The 14,426-nt window shown below is 44.6% G+C and overlaps 1 protein-coding gene across 2 annotated transcripts in view; it reads right to left on the bottom strand.

Moving 5' to 3' along the window:
• The window catches only part of IPO9 (importin 9), a gene marked incomplete at its 5' end in the record, with an annotated part of 54,402 nt that overhangs the window by 1,389 nt on the left and 38,587 nt on the right, over nt 1-14,426 (bottom strand). Inside the window, 9 exon segments of one of the 2 annotated variants that reach the window (XM_014591904.2) lie at nt 381-473; nt 660-764; nt 1,516-1,638; nt 3,245-3,378; nt 3,969-4,135; nt 4,662-4,937; nt 5,698-5,826; nt 6,345-6,493; nt 9,600-9,826. In XM_014591904.2, coding sequence (XP_014447390.1) covers nt 381-473; nt 660-764; nt 1,516-1,638; nt 3,245-3,378; nt 3,969-4,135; nt 4,662-4,937; nt 5,698-5,826; nt 6,345-6,493; nt 9,600-9,826 — 1,403 coding nt within the window. 2 annotated transcript variants of the gene reach the window in all.

The raw sequence follows: 14,426 nt of genomic DNA, 5'->3' as shown, positions 1-14,426 counted from the left end.
GCATTACGGAGGGTTCCCAGGGCCACCCACCTGCAGCAGGGTACGAACTGCCACAGAGGTGCGGGCAGTGCTGGCTGTTAACGAGCCGACTCCCTGAGGGATGGTTTTCTACATTTTTCCATCTAGTTTAGGTACAACCCAGGGTCAAAATTCCATGAGGAAACAGTTTTTTCCCCCAAGGCTGTTATCTCATAATTTATCCCAAGGACCTTCACAGCATAGATGCACGAAGCTGGATTACAACACTGGTATACAACACCGCAGTGAGAAGTCCCAGTCCACCCAAAGCCCTTGACCACACAGCAGGGCAGGAGCGCTCTCCCTGGAGGCTCTCATGACGAACTGTGAATGAATCTGAGTCCATATTCCTGTCTCTGTGCCTTGGGACATCCTCACCTGCAGATCAATCTGATAGAGAGGATCCTTCAGGGCATCAGGGTCATCTTCCTCATCATCCTCGTAGTAATCCTCCTCTGTTAGACACAGCCAACACAGGACAGGTCAGAGCAGAGGCCCATGGTCAGGTCCTAAGTGGTGATGTGCCACCACACGAGAGCCCAGGAGACATCCCTTCTGAGCCCGCCTCTCCTCTTTCTTGGGAACCCATCAGAGTGTAAAGAAAGGTATCCACCTTGCTGCCCTCGCCTCAAACTGCTTACCGTATTTACTTGTGGCAAGGATGTCAGATAGAAGTTGGCCGGCTAATCCGTCCTCCTCTTCCTCTTCCTCCTCCTCCTGGTCCTCCCACATGTCATTGGAGTCATCTACTTGGGGATGAAAAGTGGCTACAGCACATTCATACATTTTCCTTCCCAAACACAAATAGGCCAGAAATGAAGGGCCCTGAAGGTGTCTGCAATGTAGCTTGGAGTCCCCGGTAGGAGAGAACCAGGAAAAGGCCAATCCTCCCAGTAATCTAAATAGTGGAACTCAGAGTGTTCCAATGGGAGATAAAAGGCTGAGAGGCTCTTGAGAAGAGCCAAACCAATGATGGGCTAAGGCCACATGCCTTCCGGCTGCCCCCCCAACCTTCGTGAGACTGCATAAGGTAGACCTGAAAAGCAGTGCTTTACACGCCAAATGACTGGCATGATGCCAGCCACACCGTGGTAATTCAATATATATATATCTATATTTTTAAAGTTTGCTATAGGGCGTATGAGCTCACCAGAGAGATGCACAGAGAGGGAGAGGGAGAAACGATCCCCCTTAGGGATATGGGGTGGCATGGGGTAGAATGGCCATGCAGCAATCTCTTCTCCATTCTCTGGGGGTTTTGGGCATTCATACACACGTGCTCAGCATGTTTTTCAGGCCGCAGGTTTTGGGACTTGAACTGCTCAGTTGGCCATGTGGGATCTAGCTGCCTTAACCACCATGCCACCAGCGGGCCCCATTCAATAAAGTTTTTTCTTTTTTTAAATCAGTGACTCAATACACCAAACTGATAATCTGACAGTTCTGTAACATGATGTGCCAGGTTACAAGACTCCTGGGAGTAAAGCCCTGGGGCACCTCGACTCCATTCTGCAGGAGTGGCCTGGCGAGCAGCGTTGGCCTCCATAACGTTGGAGAGCTCGTTGATGATCAGTTTTAGGATCTTGACCAGCAAAGGAATGTTTGTCCAGCGCTCCGGGTCTGGTAAGAAAGAAAAAGACAGTCACTGGGTTCACTGGGAGTGTCCTCATCTTCTCAGCAGTGGCATTCACCAGAGTTTATCCCTAGGGCTTCCCACCAACCCTGACTACATCCAGCCACCAAAGAACTATTTAAAGTTAAGTAACTTCATTCCACAGTTCAAGTTGGAAAAGAGAAGAAAGTTGAGGAATTAAAGGAGGTAGTTTCTTGTCAGTAACACATCTCTGAAACCAAAAAACTGCACTCTAGTCCCCAGGACTTGCAGTTTGAGAACTAGCAGAGGTTTGTCTATGACAAACCTAGTCATAGACAGCTGCCCTGGGCTGGCCCTGTGGTCTAGTGGTTAAGTAAGGAAGCCAGATCCCACAAGGCTGAATGTAGTTCGAATCCTGGTGCAGGTGGCTTGAGAACATGCTGGTGCATGCATGTGTATGCTCAAAATCCCAACAGGGTGGAGAAATGGAGAAGGCATTGTGGTGTAACCACAAAATTCCACTCTTACTAGGAGGAGCTTTCTCTGCCCTGGGTCTCTCCTGCGAGCAGATGTACCCTCTTGACAATTAAAGAAAGATAGCAGCTCTGCATTCGCTACCTCTGGATCGCTGGAGCCATGGGGCTAAAGGCAGCACACTAATGAACACATGTTTTGTGTGTATGTCAATGTCCCAGGATGAAGATGGAAGCTGGGATCCTTGGTGCCTAAAAATGAACTCTCTGTGTCTCTGTGTCAGTTTTCAACATGGGGAAGGAACCATATATTCTGATCCATTACTTACTTACAGTTTTCTGCTGCCCTTTCTCCCCCTGCTTAATTTTGCTGCAGAGTGCATGCACTTACCAGAGTGAGAAAGAGACAGAGAGAGGGAGAGGGAAAGTGAGAAAGCATGCCCTAGGGAGGAATGGCCACACTTTGATCCTTCTCCTCCATTCTCCTCTTGGGATTTGTGACACGCACACCCATGTGTCAGATGTGTTTTTTCAAGCCATTGAGTCTGAGATTCAAACCGTGTAGTTTGCCATGTGGGATCCAACTGCCTTAACCACCATGCCACTGGCTGGCTCTCTGTTGCTTCTTTATCAAACCCAGAAGAAACAACTAAGCTTTTTTTTTTTTTTAAGAATTATTTTATTTAACTTTATTTACTTATTTATTTATTTTAATTTGGACAGAGCAAGAGTGAGAATGAGAAAGAGAGGGAAAGCAAGAAAGGAGAAAGCAAGCTGCCAGTTTTGGGACTTGAACCATGGTTGGCCATGTGGGAGTCCAGCATCCTTAACCACCACGCCACCTGCTGGTCCCAGGAACAATTAAGCTTTAAAAATACAGATCACTGGGGCCAGCAAGTGGTGTGGTGGTTAAGGGCGCTGGACTCCCACATGGCTGATAGTCGTTTGAGTCCCAAACCTGGCAGCTTGCTTTCTCACTTTCCCTCTCTCTGTCTCTCTCACTCTGTCTCTCTCTGGTCAAATAAAAAATAAATAAAAAACAAAATTAAGTAATTCTTAAAAAAAAAAAAAAAACCAGATCACTATACATCCTTCCCCTCCACCCTGCATATCCTCAGCCCCACAGGGAGTAGACTGGAGGGGTTCCAGCAGCACTCACTTTTGGCTGACTTCGAGCGGGTGCGGATGCCCTCGTCCATGCTGTAGATCTCCTCTCCCTTCACGCGGATATCCTGTAGCCGCTTGTCATCTGCATTGATGCCATGCTGAAGCAGTTTACACAGTGCCACAGAGCTGGCGAGAAAGAGCCAAAAAGGTCAACTGGCCACCTATGCAGAGTTCACTCCAAGGGGATAAGCAATTATGTCATAAAATGATCTCTCTGATAGTGAAAATTCTGTTCAAAACTAATTGGGGGACATAATCTCTTACGTCCAGATAGGAACCCTCTGAAAACGAGACATTCTAGTGAGATCTGCTCTTGAACAAACTAGGGCGAGCAAGCATCATAATGGCCATCCCCATTGTAAGATGCAAGGGGTGACAAGGTCCAGTGGGACGGGAGTCTAGGATGGAAAGTTAGAAAGCCAGGGCTGGACAGCATGGGTTTATAAGGTTTACAGTTATAGCCACTAGCAATAACTCCGTAGGTAAAGTCTGGGGTAGAAGAGCTCTAGCCAGTGGAAGAAAACATACAGTCTAACAGTGCTGACTATCTTTTAGGAATTTCAAGATGGCAGCTACTCAACTGTACAGGTGAACAACAAAGACAGGGATAGCAGAACACAAGGGCCAGTTTGATATTTTAAACAAAAATCAATGGAGTCAGGGGAGGCAGAAATCCGAGTTGGGCAAAATGCCCAGAGAAGAAAGATGGAGCCTACCTGACTTTGCCTTCATATTGTCCATAGAACAGGTGCTGTCGGCTAGTCCACTCAGCCATTACAAACTCCAGGGCCGGTTTGCCAGTAGGTCCCGGGAGGCTACACAGGAACTCCAAGAGAGGTTCCAGCTGAGTATGCACCAGATGAGCAAACACCATGATCAGGGACTAGGAGAAAACCAGAAGAACATGTGCTTCAGGAAAGCCTCGTCCTGAGAGCAGAGGAGAGCAAACGGACTGGTCGGCAGATGGTGTAATGGTTATGTTACTGGACTCCCACACAGTCAACCACAGTTTGAGTCCCGGACCTGGTGGCTTAAAACTCACATCAGGTACGTGTGTGTGTGTGCCCAAAATTCTAAAAGGAGAACAGAAGGGAAGGGACTGTGGCATGCCCATCCCCCCAGGATGTGATTTCTCACTTTCTATTTTTCTCTGTCTGGGGAGCACATGTATCCTATAGCAAAAATCTCTCTAAAGAAAGAAAAACAAAACAAAACCCACAAAAACCAAGAGTCTATACTCAGGGTACCAGTCACAAAAACACGATGTCCCCTTTTGTTTATTTGGGCCAGCCAGACCCAATTCTACTCAACTGTTCTACGGGATAGTAAAGACAAAGGGTAAACACCTCCAGGCCAGCACACTCATTCCCATCCAGGGGGGAGAAGGCCCAGCCCTGCTGTTCTCTTACCTGCATGACACTGAGTGTCTCTGCTTGCTGCATCTTACTGAGGATGGCACGAAGAATCTGGTCCAGGTTCTCCCCCAGCTCCCGCCCGGCCTTGGAGATGAGGGTGGACACAAGGCGGCCCACAAAGGCTGCGGTGAACTCTGAGGTACGGGGGTCCAGGAGCTGGCTCACCACTTGCATCACGTACCACAGCCCATTGTGGCCCTGCTCATCATGCCACTGGGCTACCTGCTCCAGCGTCACTGACACATAGGCCCGCAGACACTCCCCACCATTCTGAGGAGACAGGGGTATAAACAAGATTAGCAATGGGGGACAGATGCAGAGGCCCTCAGTCGGTATGGGCAAATGCTAGTCTCAGACATCTGTGCCTCGGAAGACCCTGTGAGTCTACAGGGTTTGTGGTGGGATCACGCTATGGGCACCAAGAATTTACTGTCCCCTGTACCTAATCAGCTATCTCAAAGATGAGTATTTTTGATCACAAGGGAGAGTAGTCAAGAAAAAACTGAGATTAACCATCAAGATTTAACTCTGGTACAGGACAAATAGATCTAAGATGTAGCAACAATTTGGAGAATTACAGGTCTTTTTGAGGATAAAGATAACCCTTACACAATCCTCTATTTCCAAGCTAATCACTATCCATGGGAAGTTAATAAAGACCTACACAAGTTACCAACTCACCCTAGAAACAGAAAGAGGAAAAATACTCAGCCATCTGTCCCCTCTCCAGAGGCATATCACTTGGATGACTTTAATAGAAAAAAGTAGCTGGAAAGAACCCCCTAAGGCCCCCAGGCAATATCCAGACACAGATGGGCAGGACGCCCAGCTTCAACACGCCTCCAGATTCCAACACAGCCCTAGCACAGAATGCCTGGCTTTTTGCAGCCCGAATTCTGCCTGGTTCTTCTGGGTAAATACAGGGTTGAGACTTACATTAAAAAAAAAAAATCAGGTCAGATTTCTCAGTCTACTATCAGCCTGGTTCTGGAGGGCTCTCGTCCCTCTCCCAGCCAGCCTGTCTCAGTACCTGCATGGTGGCATTGTCGTCTGTGTGCAGGGTGCACTGGGCCACAGCAGGGAAAGCTTGGCAGATGAGGAGCTGGGAAAGAGGAGGCTTCGTGTTCCGTACTACTGTGGTCAGGATATCGATGGCTGTCTGAAGGAATGAACAGAGTCAGAATTGCCTCCGGTGTGGGGATGCCCAACAGCAAAGATCGCTAAAGAGTGGACATAGCAACCAGAGAAAGCTCATTAATGAGAAACTAGTTTCTGAAAGCAGAGGAGCAGACGGTGCAGTACTCCCAGCCTCCTCGCAGGAGCTCATTACCTGATCTGCCATGTGCACGGGTGGTAACCGGCAGTGGACTGGACAGCCAGCGACTTACTGGCGGTGCTGTGTAACAGTGGCATTCTAGTCATTCACTGATGGCACCTCTTCAACAACAAGAGCCATTTTCTGAAAGCCTTAGAGAATCACCCACTGCCCTCTGGACAGAGTAGCCCAATGAAATTACTCCATGAGTTCTCAATTCTGTTGGTTTCTTATCAGCTAGTTGGGACAGGAGTGGCACCTGCAGACCCCTTTCTCTCTGAGCGTGTGCGTGTGCATGCACGTGCACACACACACACACACACACACACACACACACACACAGAGGCTTTGTGGCTACTTACTGCACAGAGCCCTGCAGGGATCTTGTCTGCTGGGGCCTGCATAATGCTGACCAAGGTGGGAATCAGCCTCATCTGCATTGGGCCCTGACAAGCTTCAATCTGGGACAGCTCCTTGAAGATGTCCTGAGCCAGCGAGGCGACGACAGGATCTAGGTAGAAAGGGCAACAGAGAAACCCCCACCCAATCGTCGGCATCTGCTTCTGGCTTACTGTTGCCTCGTTTGCCCTAACCTAAGTTAACAACTCCTGTATTGATGACATATCACATACCTGGGACTAGTGGGGCCACATGAATAACCTGAAAGAACAGGAGAGAGACTAAATCTCCAAGACGCACAACACACATGGTTTCGTTAAGGTTCGTCATTAGCAGCTAGACCTAAAACAAAACTTGGCTTTTCTCTGAGATAAATCTTTGAGGTCTTTATTTTTGTGAAATCTGGGTTGATTATGAAACCAAATGCTTTAAAAATAAAGTCCTACTGATACTCTATTAAGAAGACATGAAAGTTCCAAAAAGTGACAAAACACTGACTTTCTCCAGGTTCTCATGTGTCAAAGAGAAATTACACATGCATCTCTTGGAGGGTAGCCATGACAGACATGAAGAACTTTAAAGCCATTTCTGGGGCAAAAGGTCAAAATTTCATAAAGCAGAGCCATACAAAGAAATGGGACTCTAGTCAACATCAATCAATCAACCAATCAATCAACCTAAGTTGATCTCTTCCATGAGTGGTGGGGGCAGGGGGCGTCCCTAATAGGGTTTCCATACTGCGAAATACCCTCGGTCTCAGCTAGCTCGTAAACGACTGCATTCAGGGGCCTGTCATGCTCTGGAGGTCTTGGGACATGAACTCAGGACCCTTCCCATGTGAGTTCAGTTGTGCTAGCACTGCAACACCACCTGGTCCCTAGTTCAACCTATTTTTAATGAAAATATTCTCTAACAAAAACATATGCACTGTGCACTGAAGTCTATGTTAAAACTATGGCATCAAAAAAAAAAAGTGTGGCATCATTTATAATAGAAAAAAATTGGGAGCAGATTTTATTGTACATGAACAGAATGGGTAAATAAATTTTGATACTCCATTTTATGGAGTACTATACGATGGTTGAAAAAACAAAAAGAGATATATCTAAGAGAGCAACGTGGGAAGTTCTCCAGACCCAGTTTTCAGGGACTAAGCAAATCAAGTAACGCTTAGTTTGGTAGCATATTATATAAACAATCCCTACACCTATATATCTTCTTAAGGTTCAACATTAGAGCTGTCTTTTTAAAAACAAATATCCCGAGGAGCTGCACAGCGCAGTGGGATATTTGGAAACACTCTGCAATGCAGGGGTCCCACTCACAGGTCCTGGGAGGTCCTGGACTCACACCCTCACACCCTGAGGTCTCCTGTACAAGCCTTGATCCTGGCTGGCTGAGGAGGGGAAGACTGGGATATAGGGACTCCACTGAAGATGCTGCCCTCTTGGAAGAAATAAATGAACTTAAAAGATCTTAGTATTTTTCTAGTAATAATTAATAAATACATTCACTACTAAAACACTTACAATGCAGAAAATAAAGGAAAGCAACACTTGTGATTATACCACCTAGAAATGACCACCCTTAACATCTATTTTTTTTTGGAGAGATTTTCGCTATAGGGCGCGTGCGCTTGCCAGACAGACAGAGAGAGACAGAGAGACAGAAAGCGAGAAATCACCCCCCAGGGGGGATGGTCACGCCGCAATCCTTTCTCCTCCATTCTCCTCTCGGGATCCTCACGTGCCCGGTGTGAGTTCTAAGCCACCGGGTCCGGGACGCGAACCGCGGTCGACTATGTGGGAGTCCAGCGACATAGATATTACACTAACTGCTGGTTCCCGACCCTTAACATCTTGATGTATTTTTTTTCCTGGCAGTTTTTTCTACATACATGTCTATATATACATCCTTTCCTAAAACAAAAAACAAAACTTGATTCATAATCTATGGATATTTTTTTGAAAACTGTCTCTTCACTTATATAATGTAAGTACTTTCCCATGGTTTTAAAAATTCATTTGAAGTTTAATTTTTAATGGCTGTATAGTATTTCATTTTATGGATAACATTAACTAATCTCTTTATTATCTCTACATTTTTTAATATTATTCAAAAAAAATCTGGGGCCTTGGGGCCAGCGGGTGGCGTGGTAGTTAAGGGCACTGGACTCCCACGTGGCCAACTGTGGTTTGAATCCTGAACGTGGTGGCTTGCTTTCCCACTTTCCCTAGCTTTCTCTTTCTCACTCTGTCCCTTTTTGGTCAAATTTAAACACATAAATAAATAAATAAAGTTAAACAAAATAATTCTTTAAAAAAAAATCTGGGGCTAGCAGGTGGCGTGGTGGCTAAAGGTGCTGGACTCCAACATGGCTGACCATGGTTCAAGTCCTGGGCCTGGTGCTTGCTTTCTCACTTTCCCGCTCTCTCTCTGATCAAATTGGAACATAATAATAATAAATAAAGTTAAAAATAATTCTTTTTTAAAAAAAATCTGAGGACCAGCCCAGAGTCTAGTGGTTACGGGAGCTGGATCCCACATGACTGATGCTGTTCAGATTTTGACAATATGGAGAAATGGAGGTCAAAGGAAAGTGGCATGACCATATCCCATAGGTGGGTCTTTTCTCTTGCCCTCTCTCTGGCAAGTACATGGATCCTCTGACAATTAAAAACATATATGATGGGGACTAGCAGGAGGCGTGGTGGTTAAGGCCCTGGACACTCCCTCATGGCCAACCTCGGTTCAAGTCCAGGACCTGGAGGCTTCCTTTCTCACTCTCCCAGCCCCCACTCCCATGTCTCTCTCTAGTCAAATTAAAATAAATGAAGGAATAAATAAAATTTAAATAAATAATTTTAAAAAACATATACGATGAACATCTCTGTCCATGAACCTTTACATGTATCTTTCTTCGGCGTCTCCTTTTCTAGATTAATAGTTCTAAGCCTCTTCTTTTAGGAGGCTTTTCATTTAGTTGTGGAATTTATGACTCTTGTCAAAGTTCTGAGTCATGCCTCTCGCTCGTTAGCCTTTTACTCACTTTCTTCCCCCAGTCCTTTGTAGAGAGCAAGCATTACAGGAGTAGGTACTCCACAATGCTGCTGTATTTATAGCATAACTCCACTCTCCCCTGTAGGGAGTTCTCATCTACATCACCTGCTCCACCTTTTCTATCGTGCCCTCCGTGATAACCCTCCTGGATGGCATACCATTACTGTACTTTAGGAAAATGGCGATGGTGAACGGGCAGATTTTGCTTTCCATGTTTGCTGTGAATTCTGGGTCAACTGTACAAACGATACACAAGGTCTCCATCACCAGGTTGAGGACCTCTGAGCTGAACTGGGCTGCTAGGTGAATTAAGCCATCCAGGATGCTGGGGAGGAAGGGCTGAAGCACGTGCGTACTCTCCGAGACTTTCAGCTGGTCGCAGTAACTAGAGAAAGACAGATAACCGAGAATTACTCACAGGCCGAGGCTGCAATTCTTAGTGGTTCCAATCACTCTCACGTCTTACAGCATTTATTTACATAGTTTTGTAAACTACTTCAAAAGTTAGGTACGTTTTTTACATCTCACTGTGGCATATATATGCCTATCTCCACATTCTTTAATTTATTTTGATTTGATCATTGCTATTTCCTTAAAATTCATCCCTCTACTCCCTGCTCGGAAGTAAATCCCAACCATATCATTATATATAAGATATGTATTTTTAAGTATTTATTTATTTATTTATTTATTTAATTCCATTTGTTATAAAATGTCCTATGTATAAAGTTTAAAGTTCTCCAAAAATATTCGTCCTCTTAACCAAGAAACTTTTACTAAGTGCTGCTTAGCATGTCCAGTGGGGCATAAAAAAATACACTAAGTCTTTACTTTTGTTTATCTTTAGAATGGCAATAAGTTAAACAATAACAAAAACCATTGTTTCTATATGTTAAAAGAACCCAGCACAGAAGCAAGACCTTGAGTAGGTACTCAATAAATGGTTTTCTTAATTTTTTGATTTTTGGTGCATAATGTCTTGATTTTCAATACCACTTTGCTGTGACCTAGCATCTGAAGAGCTGAGGTGGCACTTGGCCGTGGTCAGCTCTCGAACTCCTTTGACTAGGTTTTCGGGATTTCGGGTCTGTTGCTTTACCAGTACTCAACGGTGCCTTATCCCGCCACTTCTCGTTCTGCTCTAAGGGTTTATCTTCACTTTGCCCATCTAATAAATCTGAAACTGCACGACAGATGGATCAGAGAACGCACCATTTAGTCAGATCACACTGCATCTACTAAGATCCAAGCAAGCTAAGATAGTTTGGACTTCACTTATTTTCTAAACTTTTTTTTTTTTTTTGAGAGGCTTTCGCTATAGGGCGTGTGCGCTCACCAGAAAGACAGAGTCAGAGAGATAGAAAGCGAGAAATCACCCCCCCGGGGGGGGTGGCCACGCCGCAATCCCTTCTCCTCCATTCTCCTCTTGGGATCTGGGCATGCACGCACACGCGCCCGGCGTGAGTTTAAGCCGCCGGGTCTAAGATTTGAACCGTGGTCGACTATATGGGAGTCTAGCTACATAGCCATTACACTAACTGCTAGTCCCTATTTTCTAAACATTTTTAAGCAAGAATTTTTTAAGTTATTTTTTAATTTATTATTTTTTTAATTTGACCAGAGAGAGACAGAGGAGAGAAGGAGGGAAAGTGAGAAAGCAAGCTGCCAGGTCTAGGATGTGAACCACAGTCGGCCATCTGGGAGCCTAGCGCCTTAACCACCAGGCTATCTGCCAGCCCCTGGACTTTATTTTGGAAGTCAGTGTTGCTCAAACCTTTACACAAATTATTCCTGGCAATTTTCTTTATCTTATACCTTAAAGTCTTAAAAACAAAACAAAACAAAAAACCTGACACACCAGGAAGATGTTATGATGTATCTATCTATATATCTACCTGAACATTAATTAAAACATTTTTAAAAAATAAAAAAGAATGAAGTTCTTTGTCCGCTAATCCTCCCCAGAGAGTATGACTGCAGATAAGTGAGCCTGACGCACTGTGGCTTCACGCACGCTCTGGTGAAGAGGACTGTTTTCTGAGGGGCCTGCAGCTCAGAGTTTGAAGAACACAACTGAGAGCCATGAGAGTTCCAAGCAAAAGAATAACATCAGTTTCTATTTTAGAAAGATCAACCTGACAGCTCAGGTATGAGGGGGTCTTTTAAAAAGTTCCCCCAAGATGTGTATTATGAAAAAACTATAGAGAGTTTTCAATCTTTTAAAAATGTTTTTGCCATAGGGAGTATATATTTGCCAGAGAGAGGAAAAATGAGAAAGCACACCCCAGGGGGGATGGCCACCCCTCAATCCCTTCTCTTTCATTTCCCTCTTGGGGATTTGGGCACATATGCACAAGGGCCTAAGATTTTTTTTTTTTTTTAAGAATTATTTTATTGTACTTCACTTATTATTATTATTATTATTATTTTAAATTTGACCAGAGACAGACAGAGCAAGAGAGAGAGTTAAAATGAGAAAGCAAGTCGCCAGGGCTGGGTCTTAGACTGTGGTCAGCCATGTGAGAGTTCAGTGCCTTTAACCACTATGCCACCTGCCAGCCCCTCTCAGAGTAATTTTTTAAAAAAGAATTATTTACTTATTTTTATTTATTCATTCACTTATTTTAATTTGACCAGAGAGAGAGAGAGAGGGAAAGTGAGAAAGCAAACCACCAGGGGACCAGCAGCTGGCATAATGGCGATGTCGCTACACTCCCATGTAGTCAACCGCGGTTTGAGTCCCAGACTTGGTGGCTTGAATTCATGCCAGGCGTGTGTGCGTGTGTGCTCAAGATCCCGAGAGAAGAATGAAGGAGAAGGGATTGCAGCGTGGCCATCCTCACTGGGGGGTGATTTCTTACTCTCTGTCTCTCTGGAGAGCACATGCACCCTATAGCAAAAACCTCTCCAAAAAAAAAAAAAAAAAGAAAGAAAGAAAGAAAACCACTAGGTGCGGGACTTGGAACTGTGGTCAGTAATGCGGGAGTGTCCAGCGCCTTAGCCACCATGCCACCTGCTGGTCCCCCAGAGTGATTTTTAAGTTTGACACATCTGGGACTCTAACCACAGTTGGCCATGTGGGAGTCCAGTGCCTTAACCACCAGGCCACCTGCTGGCTCCTAGATTTCAATTTTTTTGCACTAAAATAAACTTATAGCCCAGCTGTTATGGTGTAGTAGTTACACTAGTGCCCTGCAGTGCTGGATGTCATATAATGACTGTGGTTTGGACACCAGGTTAGCCACAGCAACATGCTGAGTGCAGCAACATGCTGAGAGCATGCACAAATCCCCAGGTCCTGAGGAGCTGAAGGACTGGGGAAGAAGGATTGCGGTGTGACAAAATCCTATCAAGGGTGTGGGCTCTCTCATGCACACATGTTCTTCCTATGATTAAAAACAAAAATTTGTACTTTAAATCCACTTTTCCATGAACATTTTAAAGTCCCCTTTAATATGGACTGCAATAGTCATGAGGCTGGAGGCAGTGAGATCAATTAGGAAGCTGCTGTAGCAATTCACACAGACGCTGAGACTACAATCCAGGTAGTAGCAATGGAAGAGAGAGGGGAAGAGATGAGAGACTAAGGAACAAGGTCTCAAAGGCAAAGATCTGGGATCTCCGCCTTTATTAAAAGAGGGAATACACAATCTCAACCTTTAAATTTGAGAACCAAAGGTACAAGATTTCTGCCTTAACTACAACAGGAAATACAGGCAAGGCAGTCTTGAAGGCAGTAAATAATAAGCTCAGAAGTTCAATATGTTGGATCAGCAGATGGTATAGTGGTTATGTAACTGGACGTCCACACGGCTGACTATGGTTCCAGTCCCAGACTCAGCACCTTGAAACTCATGCTGGGTGCATGTGTGCACGTGCCCAAAATCCCAAGAGAAAAATGGAGGAGAAAGAATTGTGGCATGGTCATCTCCCATAGGGAGTGATTTCTTGCTTTCTGTCTTTCTCTCTCCTGTGAGCACATGCGCCCTATAGCAAAAATATCCCTCTAAAAAAAAGGGAAAGCCAATGTGTTCATTTTTGAGTACTTATAAGAAAGCCATCTTTGTATGGATTGTAACCAGTACATATTTTAACTCAGAGTCTAGAAGAAAGTCTGGCATAAATATGATTTGAGAAATGTGACACAGTATAATTATTTGTCAATCTCTATCTTGTTTCAGAAATTATGTAAGGCAATTTGCAGTGATTATATATGAAACTGACATGGAGGAATGCTCCATTGGGGCAGGCTCTGCCTCTGTGGCAGAGTCAGCAGTGCACCAGACTACAGAGCCTCATACCATAGTTCGAGTCCCCTTCCCAGGCTGACTAGCCTGAAAAGATGCCTGGGTATGACCATGTGCCCAGAATCCCTGCAGGACAGAGGACTAGAGGAAGGAACTGCACGACCAGCCTTGTGGAAGGTGTCTGTTCCTCTCATGTATACATGCATGCACATGCTGTATCATGCATTGAAAAACAAAACAAAACTAGGGCAGAAAACAAAGGGGGTCTGATGACCATTAAAAACTGCTAATGATATTTGAAAGAACAGTTTTAGCAATATGATAGGGATATAAGCCAGATTACAATTGGCTGGGAAACAAGAGGGGAAATGACCAAATGGAGAATCCTGGCTGTGAAGATAGCTAGGAACTCTTTATAGGATAGGTCTTAACCAGGGATGCATAGATAGGCTTCAAGGGGTCCAGTGTTTAACGCTGGATGCAAAAATCTTGTAAATATGTGAGTATCCATTTCTCTACTGAGTATATCCACAGCTTTTGTCATCTTTCAGAAAGATGTGTTACACTTTTCAAGATAATCACTAAACCAATGATCATGTAGTTAGAAACCTGAATATTAATTAAAACATTTCCAAAAAAATAAAATAGAATGAAAGTTCTTTGTACCCTAATTTCCCCGGAGAGTATCATTGTAGACAAGTGTGCTCGATACAGCTTGGGCTTATTTTACCCAAAGTG

This window comes from Tupaia chinensis, unplaced genomic scaffold, assembly GCF_000334495.1.
Source record: "Tupaia chinensis unplaced genomic scaffold, TupChi_1.0 Scaffold000627_1, whole genome shotgun sequence".
Classification (NCBI taxonomy): Eukaryota; Metazoa; Chordata; class Mammalia; order Scandentia; family Tupaiidae; genus Tupaia; species Tupaia belangeri.
Note: the sequence above shows the minus strand (reverse complement) of the source record. Positions and strands in the feature narration are given on the sequence as shown.